The sequence below is a fragment of the Anopheles arabiensis genome, chromosome 2 (genome assembly GCF_016920715.1).
Source record: "Anopheles arabiensis isolate DONGOLA chromosome 2, AaraD3, whole genome shotgun sequence".
In the NCBI taxonomy this organism is placed as follows: domain Eukaryota; kingdom Metazoa; phylum Arthropoda; class Insecta; order Diptera; family Culicidae; genus Anopheles; species Anopheles arabiensis.
Genome location: NC_053517.1, coordinates 80,993,459 through 81,006,451, shown reverse-complemented (window position 1 = coordinate 81,006,451; position 12,993 = coordinate 80,993,459). Strand labels below are relative to the sequence as shown.

The following is a 12,993-nucleotide window of genomic DNA, read 5'->3' as shown; positions in this document are numbered from 1 at the left end:
TCGAACGACTCAATAACATGCCCGTCATGGGTTCAAGCCTAGAATGGACCGTTCCCTCGTTGCAAGGATTGGCTATCCGGATTTGTGGTAATGAATTAAGCGTTGAAAGCCTGTATAGGCCGGCAGGTCCGCGTAGGACGTTACGCCAAACAGAAGTAATCCATGTTTAGCCACGCATATTCGTTTGGTTGATTGCTTGACGATCGTCAAATTCAGAACAGCTACGAAACCATTCAACCAACCGCACCATCCGACTGGTTCGACAGATCGTGTATACTTACAGGGTTTACCGAGTCACTTTTCTTCATGAACAGGATTATTGAACATTTGCAACATTTTTTTATGCAGATTTTGAACGTACTGGCTAAAATGACTCTCAAAATGATACAGCTGTGAAATAGTATGTTTATTTTTACAATTATTTTCCAGTTTTTCAACACGAACAGGCCATTATTTGGAATGCATTTGACAGTGTTTTTACATGACAAAGCAATACTCGTGTTAGAGAAAATCGTATGGGGTGTTCTATTTACAAAAATGGCCTATATGTAATTCCTAATAAAGAATTATAAGAAAATATTACGAAGAAATGCTTATTTCCATGTAGAATCATTAACAACAACTAAAAGCTTCTATTCTACTGTCAAACACATTCTGTTAATATCTTCTATATATCCTATATAATTATTTATTTATTTATTTATGGATTTGGATTATTTTGGCCTTATTATGTTCATGTTTCAGGATAATAAAAAGGTGTTTTTTCAACAACTCGTCCTTATTTTATTTTCATCACAATGATTAAGCAGTTCCTCAACATGTCACAAAGCGCTGTCAAACTGAATTCAGGTTGTGGTGTATTAAAAACTAAGTAGAAAAACTAAAACAATATTGTCATGCAATTACAATATGTCACAGTCGTTGAGCTACTTCCCCCAAACTCGATCGAAGAGGAACGATAGTTATAGTTAGTTCGGCACAACGGATGCTTTAATTTATTTTACGAGCGTCTAGCTCGGTAATCTCTGTAATATGGCAAAATGTTCAAATGTTGTGGCAAATCATTAAAGAAAATCACTCAATTATGCTATTTTGACAACGGCTTCGATTGTTCCCATATCGGTTGAGTTGGGGAAAGTGGCTGATATTGTCACTTTGCAAACTGATACAAAAAACCGTGTAACATTTCGTTCGCAACTGGCCCAGTGGTCTGGCACCAATCGAACAAGACATCGAACATCGAAAATGTATGAAATTTTACAGGTTCGGGACGCTGTTTGTCTTGTTTGTTCGAAATTTCTTAGCCAGACGAATGCAGAACAATAGCTCTCAGACAGTCGCCTTGTGCTGACGCTGAACTGCCATAAGTGGTGGTGTGGCTGGTGGCCGATCCATCCTTTCCCGAGATTTGCCTGTAAGCAATAGCGCCATTGATGCTACCAAACGTGTTCGGGAACATAGGATCAACGAATTCTTCGGCCTATTCTACTAATCGTCTGTGACCGATGCCTAGGTTAGTGTTGAGCCTTAGATTCACCCCTGACGGTACTGGACCAGCACGCGCTTGTACTGCGACTGAGCAGGCGCATATTGCGCTGTTACGATGCGCTGTTGTGGCTGGCGTATTATCTGTGGTTGTTGCCTGATTACTAGTGTTTGTTGAACATTTGCCGTTGAAGTGGGCTGCACCTGTTGCGACAGCCTTATTACTTGTGTTTGTGGAGCACTTGTAAGGTAACCGATACGCTGAACCTGCTGCACACGTTGAGGCTGTTGTATGTAGACCCGAGTCTGCTGAGCGTTAGTCCCAACCCGCTGAACCTGCTGTACACGCTGAGGCTGTTGTATGATGATTTGAGTACGCGGAGTGTTTGTCCCGACTCGCTGAATCTGTTGCACTCGTTGGGGCTGTTGTAAGTAGATTTGAGTGCGTTGAGCGTTTGTCCCGGTTCGCAGAACCTGCTGCACAGGTTGGGCCTGTTGTAAGTAGATTTGAGTGCGTTGAGCGTTTGTACCGGTTCGCAGAACCTGCTGCACACGTTGGGGCTGCTGTATAATGATTTGGGTGCTCTTGGCGTTTGTCCCGGTTCGCTGAACCTGCTGTACACGTTGTGGCTGTTGTATGATGATTTGAGTCCGCGGAGCACTTGTCCTAGTAGGTTGAACTTGCTGCACTATTTTCTGCAGCTTAATGACTTGAGTCCGTGGAGCTGATGCCACGGTTTGCTGAACCACACGTTGTGGCTGTTGTATGACTAGCACTTGCTGAACTCGTTTACTCGACTGTGCTGTTGTGGGTTTAATCTGCTGCACTAGTGACTGAAAGTTCTCTATTGGTTTTCCGTTTATTAATATTTTAGGTTGCTGCACTTTCGGACTTCTGGTAGTCGCCGTGGTGGCTTTTTTTGGATCTGTAATCGAGAAAAAGGTTTTAGTGTTTATGGGTACAATGTTTAAAATTGTAATTGAAGTATTGTTCATTATTGGTCGAATAAAGTTTTTGAAATTAATTTTTCATTTATAGATCTTTTTTATGGTGTTAGGTTGGATTGAGAAACCCTGTACTTTTTTTAAAAGAGCGGAAGTTGTTATAAAAAGCTTTAATATTTCTAAAAACAGCCGGCAGATTCCTATTTGATCACTTTAACACTTCAACTTCACTAAATATCATTTTGTTCCTGTGTAAATGAAGCCAAAACATAACCCATCATTGAAACTCACCATAATTAGTATTTATTTCCACCTGGCTTACACGTGCTACAGAATTCTCCTTCACCAAATAATTCGCCGTTTTTTTCTGCTCGATAGCTGAACATGAAAAAAAAAACAATACATAAATAATCAATTCTATTTCGTTTGCCTATTGCCAGTGTTGTTCACTTTACCTCCTTTCTGCAACGCACAGCTCGTCCTTTCGAGCAGCAAACAAAGTCCTACAATAGCAAAGCCATGCCAATGCTTCATAGTGCGGATGAAGTTAGATGTGTGCCACACAAGGCCGTCGTTCGGAAACTAATGCTCGATCGAGAGAGTTGTACGAATCTAGCGACTACGGAGCTCAGAATGTAGGAATGATAAACCAGTTTGTGGTGAGGAGTACTTATAAGTTCGATGTGTTTTTAAGCTTGATCGGGCTATACTCTTATTTTGAAGTGTCAGCTTTGGGATTTCTTTCCTACTATAAGTAATTTCGCTACAGTGGCTTTTTCGTGACTGATTATAGAACCGAAAGTTCTTATCCGTCACAAAACATTTATGATGGGCAACTAGAGATAATGCAAGACGAAGAGAGAGTAAAAATGCATGAAAAATACACTTGAAGTATCTCGGCAACTCATTCTCCATCGAATAAAAACAAAAGGATTGATCCAAAAAGTGGAAAATTCCATCGCATATGGGTGTTGCAAACAGACGACGAACGTCGATAATTTCTCTTGTAAGTAATTACTTCTACCACATTTGTACATAAGTACAAAGAAACTCAATTATCTTAGGTATCTGGGGGAGGTTCACAGATTTATCAGAACAACCTAGCGTTAACCCAATTTTTTCACCAAATTCGTCAGTCTTCGATAGAAAATACTACAAACTTATTGGTACTCCTATAGGTGTTGTGCGATTTTGGGCGAATCGCTTTTGAATACGAAATCACAAGTGGTTGATGCGTTTAAGCTGTAAATTTTCCGGGTACCCATCCAAAACAGGTTGATAATATTAGACACGCACACTTTGCCGTTAAAAGAGAGGTTGGAATTTGAATGTAGAGTTGTGAACGAGTGTGTTTTACTTCCTTCTCGGACTATGTATACGATCATGGATGAAGTCTTGGATGGCAAAGGTGACGAACGTAAAAAACGAGTTCTTTTGAAAGAAATTTTCTTTGTAGAAGTATGGCCTAGCTTAACATCCGTACACATTAAGAAAGTTGGGAGACGATCGTGTGGCACTTTTGAAAAAATGTATCAACAAGTGACAAATATGTTAAAATTACACAGATTGAACTGTTGCGTGTACAATCTTTCAAACTTGTGCCTGTGATGTTGTTGTTGATTTTCAGTGTCAGTGGTCGTAAAGTCAGTGAAAGTATTAAAAAGTGCAGTAGCTGTCATTATGGCAGCCTGATAAGTTTGCTAATACAGACATATTTCAATCGGTTTTGGAATTTTTGTCACACATATACGATCACATTTTAGATCCGAATCAGTTGTCTTTGGTGATTCGGTGATGCTGGACAGTCTAGACTGTAGACTGCTTCGAAGCTTTGAGCACGGTTACTTAACTGTGTTTGTCCTTAATGTTGCAAATAATGACATTGAGAAATTTGATTCACCCAAAACAGAGGCGTTGGATGAATTTATTATTAGGTATTTATTATTATTATTAATTCATCAAAAACAGTGAGTTTTTGCATGGCGATATTATTTAACCGTGCATCAGAGTTTTTTCGATTTCTGTTTGTCTAGGTCTTATGCTTAAAGAAAGACTGCACTTGACATAATATATCACATGTATTTACTAAAACTCTGATTAACCTTACAGATCCATCAGTAGCCTCCATTCTGTTTTACGAGCTGTAGTCATAGTTTATGCTAGTTGTCATCAATCACGCGTATATTGGATCATTTGGATTAGTAATTTAAATTACGCATCTGTTGCCTACATTTAGGCGTAAATATAGTATGCGGTGGACTAAGCAACGAACATTCTTACTAGTGTTGGGTCATACGATTCATTTCACGACTCGACCCGGAGTCGGGTGCAAACCAGTCGGAATCGATTCCGACCCGTGGGTGCAGCGGGTGCGCTAGGTCGGAGTCGGAATCAAATCCGACCCGCGGGTGCAATAAGTTCGGGTCTACCCGAAAGATCTGTAGGTGCGAGAAAGCATAAGCGACTCCGACCCGTTGGTGCGGCGAGTTCGGGTCGGGTCGGGTCAAGATATGTTCAATCCGACCCGACCCAACCCGAACTCGTTGCACCAACGGGTCGGAATCGCTTATGCTTTCTCGCACCTACCGGAGTCGTTGCACCCACTGAACCTACTTGTACCTTTCGGGGCGACCCGAACGACTCCGGGTCGCTTACGGATGGCTCCGACCCGATAGGTTCGGGTCGACCCGCCCATCACTACTTCTTACACCCTAGCTTACGAAGAAATAAACACTCCAAACATGGGTTCGTCATTCGTTCGATAAAGTAAACATTTATTAGGCCAGTCACATGCACATGCGTTCGGTTTATCGCTTGAAGATCGACAAACGTTGAACAGCTAGGAATAAATTAAACCAACACACCGACAGCACCATCTTGCTGGTTCGACAGTATGCACACTCTTAGTGCTTCGTTCGCAGCTTAGCCGGACGAATGCTGCGCTGCTGCTGTTGCTGCTGCTGGTGCTGCTTCTGTTGCTGCAGGACAACAGCCCGCCGACGTTCCTCCGGTACCGAGGCTGGACTGCCATAAGCGGTGGCATGGCTGGTAGCCGATCCACCCTTTCCCGTGCTGTAGCTGTTAGCAATAGCGATCGCACCACCATTGGTGCTGCCAAACGTAACGGGGAACATCGGTCCAGCGGACCCACCGGCGGGACGACCGGCCGAACCGCCACGACGCGTACCGAAGCTCACCTGCTCTTCATCCTCCTGATCGTCTTCAGCCGAGGCCGAATCGAGCTGCACGGTAACCTTCTTCTTGCGCTTGTCGGTTGTCGTCGGCACTAGCGGCGCAGCAGCAGCAGCCGGCACATCCTCCAGCGGCTCCTCGTTGTCTAGCGCAAAGTCTAGCTCGCCCCCGGCATTTCCATCCTGCTCCAACTGTCCACCATCGTCGCTGAGCGGGATCTCATTCTCGGGCAGCGCGTCCGCTGGGTACGCATCGGCAAACGACTGCACCGAAGGGTAACCCTCCACAGCAGGATCTGCGGGTCGGCAGTCAGCTGTTAAATGGTAGCGAACGAAGACGAATGCCGCAAAAACGCGTTTGCGAAAAGTTTCTTCTCTTGCATCACCAACAAAAACTTACCCTTGAGAATCGTACCGGTGGCGATGTTGTCTCCGGCGGCAAATGCGGCCACGCCGCTCGTTGCCGAACGACGTTGATAGTTCTGCCGTAGCCGCTGGTTCTGGTACATTGCGTGCTGGTACATGGCGGTTTGCTGCAGCTGAGGGTACGCCATCACCGGTAGTGCATTGCGATAGTACATGAACGCTGCAAGCCCAAGGGGGAAAAGAGAAAAGACAGTTGAATGGTCACTGGTGCGGAGCTAACGCGCGGCACTCCAACGACGCAAACGCACCATTCTGCGGATAGGGATACGGATAGGCCGCGCAAAGCCCAACGCCACACAGCAACGCCAACACGGCAACGCTTGAGAACGACATGACGCCTAAATGTATGCCACACGCACTACACACGCCCTAATTCACACCGGGAACCACTCACTGCCGTTTGAAACACGTTTGAATGCGAAGCTACGCAGGCACGTTTGGAGAAAACTTTATTCTAAATCGTTGATTGGCTTCTGTTTTTCTTTAGCCTGAAAGTCCCGGGCAACAGTAACACACGTGGCTCGAATCTCGTGTCCACCGAGACTGATCTCCCAGCACCGACTGATAACCATCATGGCCGGGATCAACGCCTTTTATACCGATGGTTTGTGCCAACCGTCCGGCCCATCGGTGCTTTGGCCGGCCTCGTTGGTATGCAGCCCATGGGTAAGAGTATTATTGCCCATGTGTGTCTTCCTCCCATCCGTTCCGTCACACCGTCACTTACGGCGTACTGTGCAGATGTCGCCGGTGTCTGCCCGTCGCTTCATTTCGTATGTACGGCTATTGATTTTATTAGATTTAGGAATAAATTTAAAACAAACGAAGCTGTCCCAAAGTTGTGTTGCAGTGTTGTAATGACCGCGTAGGCGATGAGGGAGTTGAGCGGGTGTGCGGGTACTGGGAAAAACGAGAGCTTTTAAAAAACAACGACTGAAGATGATCTTGAAACGATCTTCGGAACACAGAAAATAGTTGAGCTTTGAGGTTAGTTAAAAGAACAGATTGTTGCATCATCTATTAATATCCTTAATTCTCGGTCCCTCATAAACTCCCATTTCCCCGTCCATTCCGTCGATCACTTGATCGCGAAATTCGACAGAACTCATTGTGCATGAATGTCTCGTCGCTAATATCGATATGATTGAAGATATTTCGTTGAATTCGCGACCGGACTAGGCCGCGCACGGCGCAGTGGCCGACAACCGAAATCGATGTCAATCATTTCGTGACATCTGTCGCCGGGACGGCCATCTGCCACCGGTCGATCAGAATCATGCTCGCTTGCTAGTATCGCCGACCGGCCGTGCTAGTAGCCCGCATAGGATTCCGGATGCGCATTCCACCAGCGAACTGAGGGGAGCATTGTATGATAATTTTGGCAAAATTAGCCACCGATTGATTCTAGCAGACGAAAGCGGACCCATGAGTGGGGTGAGTGGAGAGGCCCCCGGTACCTGAGAAGAATCACGTGCGCCTGCTGGGTGCGCGCACACACACCGAAGCTGTCAGCATTAAGTTAATTGCTTCATTGAAATAAGATTCATGATGTGATGGTAATAAAACATAAATAAAAAGCGTAAATTATACGACCTAAACGCTCTCGGAGCTTGAGCTTGAACGGTTTTTTAAATCGAGAGTAGGATGACCCACTACAAAGATGACTTTAAGACGGGACAGGGATAGCAAAAAGAACAAACAAAAGAGCTGTTGGGTGCTATCTGCAAACCGTGCTCTGGGTAAATGGGGTTTGATTCCCGCGCAAGAACGATCGTAAAACTTTTTACAACAATTTATGTGTTTTTATGACACTTTGCTGCAAAGTGTACGAGTTGGTGCAGAGTTCAGTTGCCTGAGTACAGGGGACTACAGGTCCGGCATCAAACGATGCCGCACGTTTTGGGCAAGGTGTAGAATACAGAACAGCTGCGTCGCTGTTGCCAATTTGCCAGATTGCTTGGAGTGACACTCGGAAAAAAGAAAACGATCGAACGCATGAGGAACGATCTTCGACCTCGCGCGATCGTCGCGTACGCCGGAGGTCCACCTAAATCATGGGAAACAAAGCTTACCTTTGCACGCAAATCTGTAACATTATGGTGGGATCGGTGGCTCTTTGCATGCTGAACAGGAAACAGAGCATTCGAACGTGATGTTGCAGATGAGGTACAGTTAGCAAGATGGGGGAAGCAGCAATGGAAACCAGCATGTGAGCTACTAGGCAATGATAGTTTTAGTGTCATTTTTTAATGGGAAAACCCATTATGATCCTGATGTTGAGATAAATCGCACGGCAAGCAGAACTATAAGATTTTTTTATAACCAAAAAAACAAAAAATTAAGAATAATTATGAGTGAAACATTAAACTGCGGGGTAACCAAGCAAGCTTTAGTGTATTCGCACTGAACGCCTGAATGTATGCAATACTGTTTTTAAGTTTTTTACGCAAATTTACTATCAACTCAAACATTTCAAAATAATCTTATAATTTTGATAAACTAACACTAAACCGATGTAAAATAAAATGCTATATAAGAAATCACAATTGTTAAATATGATTTACAGAAAATTGAAGTCAATATTAAACATATTTTTTAATTAGTTAGTTACAAACAATAGTTTTGCTTCCAGTGTACGAAATTTTATTTATCATCATGAGAACAGCCTTTTAGAAGTTTGATAGTTTGTGATAAAAAAGCCATACGGTAGTCGCATTAATTTCATAAAATCGATCAATTTAATAACTCTATCCCGATCACGTGATCAGGCTTTACAAACCTTCTATAGTAAACAAAACAAACAAAAAATCATTCCGTTGTCATTGCCTTTTTTATTTCTTGTTATAGTTCGCAACTTCTCACTACGTTAAAGCAGCATAGGTCGATCTAAAATTAAAAAAAAAAAAAACTCCCCAAGAACTACTTACCATCCCAATCTGGGACGTGCGAACAAGCTCGAATTCGGCACATGCAACGTCAATCGCGTCAATTTATATGGATCGCGGCAACCGATCACGGGCTCAAGACCCAGTTGTTTGAGCTCGTCATCAGAGTTTTGGCGTTTTTTTTTTTTGATCCTAGCATATGCCTTCACAATCCTCCCTGAGGCCTCTTCTGCACTGAGGGGAGAATAAAACGTCATAAAAACGATCATACCTAGTATGTACGAGCTCACGGATGTGTTACAGATTCGGGGCAAAATTCAAAAACGATAAAAAAGAACTATAAATATCCCCCAGTCTCCATGGGTTTGTGTACGAGTTTTCATGCAGAAAAAACGCCCTCAGTCTCGCGTCCATCCGGGATCTTCTGCCGAAGGTGTATGAGCATTTCAATCACAGCTCGTTCCGCGTCGGGACAACCGATCCACCGATCTCGGCACAAAAAAAAAGCGTGTGCAATAAAAATGTGTCCACTGATTGATGAATGCCAGGCGAATAAATTATGCTACAGAGAAGAGCACACACTCACGCGATCACTTGTGCTCGCGATGAATCACAGCGCCATGAATCACGCGGCCCGAAAGGGAGTTGCCCGTCGACGCAAAGCCCTATCCTTTTGGGGCCCTTCTCGTGCGCGGCTACCGCTAGAACGATTCGAGGAACGAAAGGCGCAGTCCGGGCCGAAGCTGAAGCACTCAATGGTCAATTCGATTATGCAAATGCGAGTTAGCCCTATCTGCCAGCTGCTGGTCCCGATTGTCCGCGTGCAAACGTCAATCGGCCGAGGCAGGCGTAAGTCCGGCTTGCGTGTGACGCGTGGTGAATATCAATCAGCGCGCGCATAAAGCTCATTCTTGGCGAAGAGGTTACGATCTGGCGTGTAGACTGCTTCGCCTTGCCCAAAATTCGAATGTCCCGTAAACCATTACCATGAATGGCGCCGTCAAGGGAGAGTAGAGGGTGGTCTTAATGAGCAAAAAATGCATCTCAGTGAGATAGGAAAGAGGCGAAGAAAGAAAAAAAACGCCACCCCAAAATAGGCCACTTGAAGACAAAGGCGAACAGCTTGCCCCAAAAATGAGGATCTTCCCCCTGGGAAGTGTACCATTAAGGAAACTTTAAGTCACGGGTTGTTACGCAGAGACACTTTTATTTCCATTGCCGAGACATTAAGGTTCCTCTCGCGTGCACTTAGTTCTATCCCGAGTCATTGTCCGCTCGTCTCGTGGTGCCGTGTTTGTTGTCGTCGCTAGTCTACTTCTTCGAGAAGCTGATCGAGCTGCCCTGCGATACGCTGGGCTGGCCGTTGGCGACGGAAAATCCACCACTGTACGACAGGTTCACGTCCTTGTTGCCGGGAAGCTTGTAGCTCTGGCTACCGGACTGTCCAGCGGAGCCCTAGAAACGCCAACGATAAGAACACATTGAGGTGAGTGCTGTGTGTGTGTGTGAGTGAAATAATCGTTTGTTGGAGCTTACCGAGAAACCGCCCGGACCTGCCGAGAAGCCTTGCGAGGCGGAGTTGGCTGCCGATGCACCGAAACCACCACCCGGTCCCTGGTTGTAGAAGGACTGTGCGCCCGCGTTGGCCGCGCTCGCCCCAAATCCGTTCGGGCCGTAATACTGGTTGAAGGCGTTAGCATTAGCATTCGAGCTGGACGCACCGAACCCACTGTAAAGAGTCGTGGAAGGAAGTAGCCAAAGGCGAAGAGGTGTTGTCAACATTAGTGCGGTTTCGATGGGTGCGATCGTTAATCTGTGGATGTGTATCTTGTCATACAAAAATAAGAACCCATCGTACGTGGATCGAATTTGGGACCGTTTTTTTTTCTCCTTGGAAGTGTAGTACAGTGTCTGGGCGTTAGATTCTGCGCGATCATCTTCCGGGTTGCGTGTGTGTTTTTGGCTAACTCTTTTACCAAAAACACTTGCTTCTTTCTCAATCAATATCTGCACATCTTGTTCGCGATCGCCACTGCACTCCCCTACTAGCAGCTCTCCGATCGAACCCGGTCGCATCTAAACGATCGTTAAGATGGCGCACAAGATCAGCATGCACAATGAACAAACGGACACCACCCTCATTCGGATGGAGCACCCTCTCTCAAGGTCAGCCGTAAAAATGGGGAAGTCTTTTGGGGAGAAAGAAACGTACACATTGGAGTGGGTTTGGGAGCTTACTTGAATTGGCGCTTTTGGCGCACGAGCACCGCTTCCGGTGGCACCAGCAGATCTAGCACGCTGCGCACGTTGCGTCGTACGGCCGGGTTTGCCTTTCGCACGTGCAGGGACGACTCGACCAGGACCTCGTACCCGTTGCCGGCGCGATCTCTCACCTCAGCATCTGAAAATGGGATGATGTTGAGAAGTTGTTAAGCTTTAATTAAGTTGAATTGAGGAAGGAAAGGCGCAAAAAACCAACAAAATGGAAGGCTATTCCACTGTTATGGTAATGATCTTCGCTGACCCGTTGGCTCAGAGGGTAGGGTGTGGATTGCTTACGACATCCTTCAAACATGCAAACAAGTTGGTTGGGTTTTGTTTTATTTACACACACTTTGGAAAAGGCCAAATCAAGGCAAAAATCAAATCAAATTCAATCCACTTGGGTAACTCTAATTTACATATAGAGAGCAACGGGAAGCAATTAAAAGGTTTGTTGTCCTCTCCTGTTCACTTTGGGTAGCATCGCTTTCCCACCTGTGTTGCAGTGCTCTACAGCTGAAGAGCTTCCCCAGTTTCTTTTTTCTGCAAATTTGCGTACCACAGCTCTCAAAAACCAGTTCTTGCGTAGCGAACCAGACTCCGAAGCTTCGGGTACGGATGTTGTTAATTCGTTTGTCCCGGCGAATGAGTGTGAAACCGGACGGAATGCCATCCCAATGTCTGGGCTAGGCTGTGTTTAGTTTGCCAGCCATTCGAAACGCACAAATAAAAGCGAAACCAGTATTTCCGGTTTGCGAGGGTATTGGTTCAAAAACGGATTCTGAGGGTGTATGTCCAAAACATGTCCGAAAATAAAAGAAGAAAAAAACATGGTGCTCTACCAAAGTGCACGAGTGGCCTCGCAAAAGTTCAAGACTGACTAGCTGACCTTAGCTAATGGGTCCGTTTTTGGGGAGGTGTTTTGCTGTAATCTACCGATCATGGGGAGACACACTGTCTCAAGGAGATTTAGAAGGAAGACAATAAACAGTCACCAAGGTTGATAACGGCAATTGACAAGAAACAAACAACTGGGACAGATAGTTCGATGCTTTAGGTTGACTGTTATCCTACACACAAGGTCTAGACAGAGTTTCTAGGATCCAGACAAGAACTAGCTATGATGATATTAGACATCTTACCTTTTGGACATTACTGTTTGCTAGTGTAATGCAAGGTCCTAAGCTACGAACAAGATCATCGCTTCGAACTATTTCGAAACCTTTACTTTTCTAGGTCACAATTCCCATTATATAAAAACAAAACACCATTAGCAAGCCTAAAGCATTAAAAAATATAGCCTCCAATCCCTTAATCACTTACCGCGGCCATCGTTCTGACCTAAGGCACCGATCACCAGTGCCGAAAGTATGATCACTCCAACGAATCTGTTCATCGTTCACTCACACACACACAGGGTGGATTATTTGTTAACACTACCGGTCACACGCGTTGCTCAAAACACTCTGAACAGGCTCCCCGATCAGAGTCTGGGTTTGGTCTACTCGCAGCAGAACACTCGAAACCCCCCCGACAAGTTCAAACCAGCACGAATCGACGAAGATGCTGCGTCCTGTCCTTCGGATCTTGTTTTGCCATTGTCGCGATCTTCGGCTGGGCGGGGAGGTCGAAATCTATACTTCCCACCACCACCATCATCATCATAGTCATCAGCATCATGATCGACAGTGCGATCTCAAACTCTGGTCCGGTTTTGTTTTGTTTACTTTGAGTGCGATCAGCACTGGAGGGGATCAACTGATAATGAGGAATGGCAAAACGGGAAACAGCGTTTGCCA

The 12,993-nt window shown here is 45.2% G+C and overlaps 2 protein-coding genes across 3 annotated transcripts; both read right to left on the bottom strand.

The window, feature by feature from the left end:
- Positions 1-5,183: 5,183 nt before the first annotated feature.
- LOC120894196 lies at positions 5,184-6,602 on the bottom strand. 2 transcript variants are annotated; one of them, XM_040296633.1, is made up of 3 exons: positions 6,296-6,602; positions 6,022-6,207; positions 5,184-5,935 (listed from the first exon to the last, which is right to left on the bottom strand). In XM_040296633.1, exons 1-3 carry the CDS (start codon positions 6,378-6,380, stop codon positions 5,334-5,336), a joined length of 873 nt encoding a protein of 290 aa, XP_040152567.1. In that variant the 5' UTR covers positions 6,381-6,602; the 3' UTR covers positions 5,184-5,333. The 2 variants fall into 2 exon arrangements, with proteins under 2 accessions (XP_040152567.1, XP_040152568.1); XM_040296634.1 differs by having other exon boundaries at positions 5,184-5,917.
- A 3,512-nt stretch (positions 6,603-10,114) lies between these two features.
- Positions 10,115-12,781, bottom strand: LOC120894917 (pupal cuticle protein 36-like). The gene is made up of 4 exons (XM_040297810.1): positions 12,518-12,781; positions 11,171-11,333; positions 10,469-10,661; positions 10,115-10,387 (listed from the first exon to the last, which is right to left on the bottom strand). The coding sequence occupies exons 1-4, from the start codon at positions 12,588-12,590 to the stop codon at positions 10,244-10,246; spliced, it is 573 nt and encodes a 190-aa protein (XP_040153744.1). The 5' UTR covers positions 12,591-12,781; the 3' UTR covers positions 10,115-10,243.
- Between the last annotated feature and the right edge of the window lie 212 nt (positions 12,782-12,993).

Coding starts and splice junctions, on each gene's coding strand:
- LOC120894196 (XM_040296633.1), bottom strand. CDS start 6,380: ATGTCGTTCTCAAGCGTTGCCGTGTTGGCGTTGCTGTGTGGCGTTGGG. Junction 6,208..6,295: donor GTATCCCTATCCGCAGAATG/GTGCGTTTGCGT, acceptor TTGGGCTTGCAG/CGTTCATGTACTATCGCAAT. Junction 5,936..6,021: donor CACCGGTACGATTCTCAAGG/GTAAGTTTTTGT, acceptor ACCATTTAACAG/CTGACTGCCGACCCGCAGAT.
- LOC120894917 (XM_040297810.1), bottom strand. CDS start 12,590: ATGAACAGATTCGTTGGAGTGATCATACTTTCGGCACTGGTGATCGGT. Junction 10,662..11,170: donor CGCCAAAAGCGCCAATTCAA/GTAAGCTCCCAA, acceptor GACTCTTTACAG/TGGGTTCGGTGCGTCCAGCT. Junction 10,388..10,468: donor CAGGTCCGGGCGGTTTCTCG/GTAAGCTCCAAC, acceptor TGGCGTTTCTAG/GGCTCCGCTGGACAGTCCGG.